Genomic DNA, 2,661 nt, shown 5'->3' with positions numbered 1-2,661 from the left:
TTTGCTGCTGATGCTGCTGCTACCAATTCGATTACTGAAAATAAAGGATACAACTTCGCAAGCCAAGTATTAGTTTTTTCATATTTGCAAGCCCAGTTTTTTGTATCCTATATTATTGTTGCTTCTTAATGTACTTAATTGTCTCAAACTGTTTCACTGAAAACAAGGGAAAACAAACAATAATTTAGGCATCGGTTATTAACTCTCCCTTTTTCGGTGTGGCACTGTTATGTGATACACTAATGTCATATAATTTTAATCCCTTCCCATAAAATAATTAATACACTATTTTTTCTTACAGTGTAGCTCTAAAACAGTAATGAAATTGACTCTTCAGAACTTCCTTTGGAATTGTTTATTATTCTTATTATAAAAGATTGATGCATGTCCGATACGAAAAGAACTAATGCCTCCAAGATGCATCATCAACAAAAGCTGAAACCGGAAGTATGCATCAGGTTTGTCGATGTATACTCCAAATTGTATATAAGGCAATATACAGATAAAAACCAGATCTGAACTAGGGTGTAGATACTCGTAGTTTAAAAAAAATCAAAAAAATAGTAAACAAATTCAAAACAATCTGAAAAGTGTGAAAAATGAACATGAGCAATTGTTCTAACTGCAAACCAATAATCTCCAAGAAAATACATATGTAGTGGTCTGTGCAAGAAAGAGAAATACAGTGCTCTTTGGAACATCTAGATTTGTTTCTTACATCACTTCGATTTGTCTTTTTTGCACAGACCACTACATATGTTTTTTTTCGGAGATTTTTTATGTACAGTTAGAACACTTGTTTATGTTCATTTCCAAAAAAAAAAAATCAGATTTTTTACATTTTTTGTTGTTTTATGAATTTTTTATTCAACCAGAAGCATCTACACCTCTGGGTTTAGAAATGCCTTGTCCATATACAGAGGAGAGCTGCTTTGTAGTCTCCTGTTTCTTCTATGTACTCCTCCAGACAACTCGATGTTGTTTTGCAGACTTACATGGAGTCTGTTACCATTACATACATTGTAAGTTTCTTATCGTGAGTTAATGTTACCGATCCTCTCAGCTTACTCTCGATTTTAACTTCTACAATTGCCGCAACAACACGCGGGATATCATCGATCTAGTTAATGAAACGTAGGTTCCCGGCTTTCTGTTTGAATAAAAAGATAGATTGAGAGCTATCCTTGTTTGGTTGTTGCGGGTTGCGTTGTAAGTCTTGTGACGTTGTGTTTATGTCGTGTAGCCTGCTTTGAAGTTATACTGCACTTTTTGGGTTTTCTTATACTGTTTTTTTTTGCAGGTAGGGTTTTCTTATACTATGAAATATGATACACTTTTTAGGATGTATTACAGAAAAAAATGAACTACGATTCTTTTTTTTTCACATTTAGTTTATCGTATGTGCTCTTCATATTCAGAAATTAGAACACTCAAAAAATATTCAGAAATTAAGTAATCACACGTAGATGCGAGTGAAATACTAGCTGGTTATGTAACACACCGTACTTGGAAGAACAAGGCACCATCGAAGAAATGCAATTTCTACAACAAGCAGAAGAACATATAGCACTTGGATTCCTCACGTGTAGCAAAAACGATCGAGTACCATACATGATACATGCAACGACACGACTCGGTCGATCTGCTGCCACTCCATGCGCACCGCCGCGCTGGCGCCCAGACGGGCTTCACTACCGTCCACCGACCGGTACGACGGGCGCGAAGGCGGTGGCGAAGGAGCAGTCGGCTCCAGCCTTGGCGTGAATCGTGCTGACGCTCGCCGCGCCCTCCAGGAGGTCATCGAGCGCCCTGGCGTAGAAGGCGCTCAGCCGGCGCAGCGCCCGCCGGTACGCCGCCGCGACCCACCGCATCCGCAGCCGCCGGACCGCCCCGAAGAGGCTCCTCCGCGCGCCACCGAGCCGCGCCACCACCATCTTCTTCTTCTTGCGATCTCCTGGCGCCTCTCCCGGCAGCAGCGGCGCGCCTGTAGCCACGACAGGCCGAGGCCGTCGCGGTATCCGGAACTGCACGGCGCCTCGCCGCGGACCGCCGCCCGTGCGCTGCAGATCTCCCATCGGCCCTTTGCTTGCGAACGGCAAAATGAGATGTGCGTGTAGCTGTACGTACAAAGTACACCAGAGCTAGTTTTATACTATGACGATGATAATGCTAACCTTAGGCGAAGCAAATTGTTTATGTACGCAATATGGCAGAGCGTTGACGAAGAGGAGGCTACGGGGAAGTGGGTCTTGGGTAATCGTGTGAGGTTGAGCTTGCATGCAGATACGGACAGGTCATACTAGCTGCCAACTTAGTTAACTAGCTCTGAACAACGAAGCTCATCTTCTATACCTAGAATACTCCATAGGAGGTTCAGCTTGATCTCACTAACAAAAGACGCATCCACTCCCAAACATTTCATCAGCTATATGAACTGTAGTAATAATTCTAAATCTCAAAGAAATCACAGAGAAATAAAGAGTGCATGCATGCACAGCAGGTCGCCTACACGCCAGATTGTCATTCTCTGAAGTTGACGTATACACACAGTGTGGTTGTGGCTTTGCATGCGGATACGCGCACATGTTGGTCATAATAGCTGTCTTGTTACTGACAACGGATATTGTGTGTGAATAGAACAATCTCACACTAAAATTTGGA

The 2,661-nt window shown here is 42.5% G+C and overlaps 1 protein-coding gene across 1 annotated transcript; it reads right to left on the bottom strand.

Annotated features, from left to right (window-relative positions):
* Nucleotides 1-1,691: 1,691 nt before the first annotated feature.
* On the bottom strand, nt 1,692-2,075 carry LOC124690795. The gene has a single exon (XM_047224131.1). It carries the CDS (start codon nt 2,073-2,075, stop codon nt 1,692-1,694), a length of 384 nt encoding a protein of 127 aa, XP_047080087.1.
* Between the last annotated feature and the right edge of the window lie 586 nt (nt 2,076-2,661).

Source organism: Lolium rigidum, chromosome 2, assembly GCF_022539505.1.
Source record: "Lolium rigidum isolate FL_2022 chromosome 2, APGP_CSIRO_Lrig_0.1, whole genome shotgun sequence".
NCBI classification, from domain to species: Eukaryota; Viridiplantae; Streptophyta; class Magnoliopsida; order Poales; family Poaceae; genus Lolium; species Lolium rigidum.
This window is presented reverse-complemented; position numbering and strand designations above follow the sequence as displayed.

What these genes read in the sequence shown, in the direction of transcription:
- LOC124690795 (XM_047224131.1), bottom strand. Translation starts at nt 2,075, where the DNA reads ATGGGAGATCTGCAGCGCACGGGCGGCGGTCCGCGGCGAGGCGCCGTG.